The 1,857-nt window shown below is 54.2% G+C and overlaps 1 protein-coding gene across 1 annotated transcript in view; it reads right to left on the bottom strand.

The window, feature by feature from the left end:
• Window positions 1-348: 348 nt before the first annotated feature.
• The window catches only part of LOC104624152 (talin-1-like), a gene marked incomplete at its 5' end in the record, with an annotated part of 3,017 nt that continues 1,508 nt past the window's right edge, over window positions 349-1,857 (bottom strand). Inside the window, 2 exon segments of the mRNA XM_010291441.1 lie at window positions 349-513; window positions 1,456-1,602. Coding sequence (XP_010289743.1) covers window positions 349-513; window positions 1,456-1,602 — 312 coding nt within the window.

Here is a 1,857-nt window from a genome sequence, read left to right as displayed (position 1 = left end):
TCACCTGTGGAAGGGAGAAGAGCACTAGGTGAAACCCCACACAAACTCTGAGCTGCTGCCAGCACCTGTCCCTCCCTCATGGTTTGGTCCAAAGCTGCCCCGTCTCCATACTCCACTCACACCACCTCATCTTGTTCTCCCATCAATGCCTCCTCTGCCTGTTGTGCTCCACCTTTTATGTGCCCCTTCCTCCCCCCCTTGCCCTGACTGACCCCCAGTTGTCCTCCTGCCCCCAGGCAGGCAGAGAAGCCCCCCCTGCTCTTTCTCCAGCCCCTCTGCCCTATCCCCTCCTTTCCATCATGTCCAGCTCAGACCTTGTTAGAGTTCTTCATCTGGTAGACAGCAGGGTCATCCCCAGCTTTGCCAGGAACCCTCCCGATTGAGGGTTCCTGCCATGGCAAACATGATGGTGGTGTCGAGGTCAGCAATGATGCCAGAGACGGTGCTGGCTTCTGTGATGCAGGCTTGTGTCCCACGGTTCCCAGCCTGCAGGGCTGCCAGCACGTGAGACACCTGCAGGGTACGAGCAGGGTGACTGGGGGAGCAGGGCAGGTTCAGGCAACCCCCACTGCACACCTCCTCCAACATCTCCCCAGGATGGAGCCACTTCACACCAAGGAGGGGAATCAGGAATCATGTGGTCTGGACACCCCTTCTTAGCTTCCATATTTTTACCTTGTACCTATCATGTTTGGGGGTCCAGGAGATATTGGACTCTGCTAGTTTCCAAATGAATAAGGTTTGCATGATGGGCATCAGAACATTGCAGCTCATTCCTTCTTTAACTGCTCAACTCAATTTCTTTACTTGGGCAAGCACTCATAGGAGAAAATATTTCCTGATGGAAAGCAATCTCGGAAAGGAAGGACCTGCAGGAGGCTGAGTGTGCAGACACGTGCCAGGCACTATGAACAAGTGTTTGTTTTGCTTTTGTAACCTTGCTTAAAAGCATTGCTGCTCTACCCTTATCAAACTAGAGTTTTTTAGACACATTTTTGTCTATTATTCAGAAGCGTGCTCTTTAGATTGACTGATAGACAGGATGCTTTCCACCATGCCAGCAAAAGGAGAGATCGACCACCCAGCATGAGCTGCAGGCTGGCTAGAGATGTAGCAAATGCTACACCCGCCACTACAAGAGCTGATTTGGAGGGCCTTGGGCTGCCACCAGTGTGCAGATTAGTCTTCCCTGGCAGGACATCATCGGCATGTCAGCAGGCAGCACCTGGATGTTGCACTCACCCATCATAGCACCAGCTGCTGTTACAAGTGCCTGGAGAGGGAGATCCATCCTCCACCTCATCAGCTGAATCAGGCCAGGTCAAGCATAGCTGAGAGCACCAAAGTCCAACAGGACCAGGGGAGAACCCATCACGGTGGCTCCAAGGGCACATGGCTTGATCCAGCATCCCTCCAACCTTGCCATGCCATTGCACCTCTCCCTGGGCTGCTCACCTTCTCAGAAACCTTGCACACACTCTCTATCAGCTCCTTCTTGGTATAGGCATCGCTGGGGCTGCACTGCAGGGCTCCAGCCTTAGTAACCAGGGCAGCACAGCCATGACCCAGCTCCTGCACCTGGCACTTGATGTGGGAGCCGATCTGGAGGGGAACACGTGTGTGAGAGCACCAGCAGAGAACTAAGCCTCACATCCATGATACCCGCTGTGAAACACCAGCCACCCCCATCCAGCTCCTCTCCCAATCCTCCCAACTCAGGAGGAAAAAGGAAACATGGCTTTGCTCTGCATTTCCACACTGTGTTGCAAGGGAGGTCTGAATGCTGCCTGCCCCCAGCTCCGACGGGAAGTTCGAGTGCCCCCGTCCTCTGCTCTCATGCCCCAGCAGATACTGCTC

The sequence above is a fragment of the Phaethon lepturus genome, unplaced genomic scaffold, assembly GCF_000687285.1.
Source record: "Phaethon lepturus isolate BGI_N335 unplaced genomic scaffold, ASM68728v1 scaffold33077, whole genome shotgun sequence".
NCBI classification, from domain to species: Eukaryota; Metazoa; Chordata; class Aves; order Phaethontiformes; family Phaethontidae; genus Phaethon; species Phaethon lepturus.
This window is presented reverse-complemented; position numbering and strand designations above follow the sequence as displayed.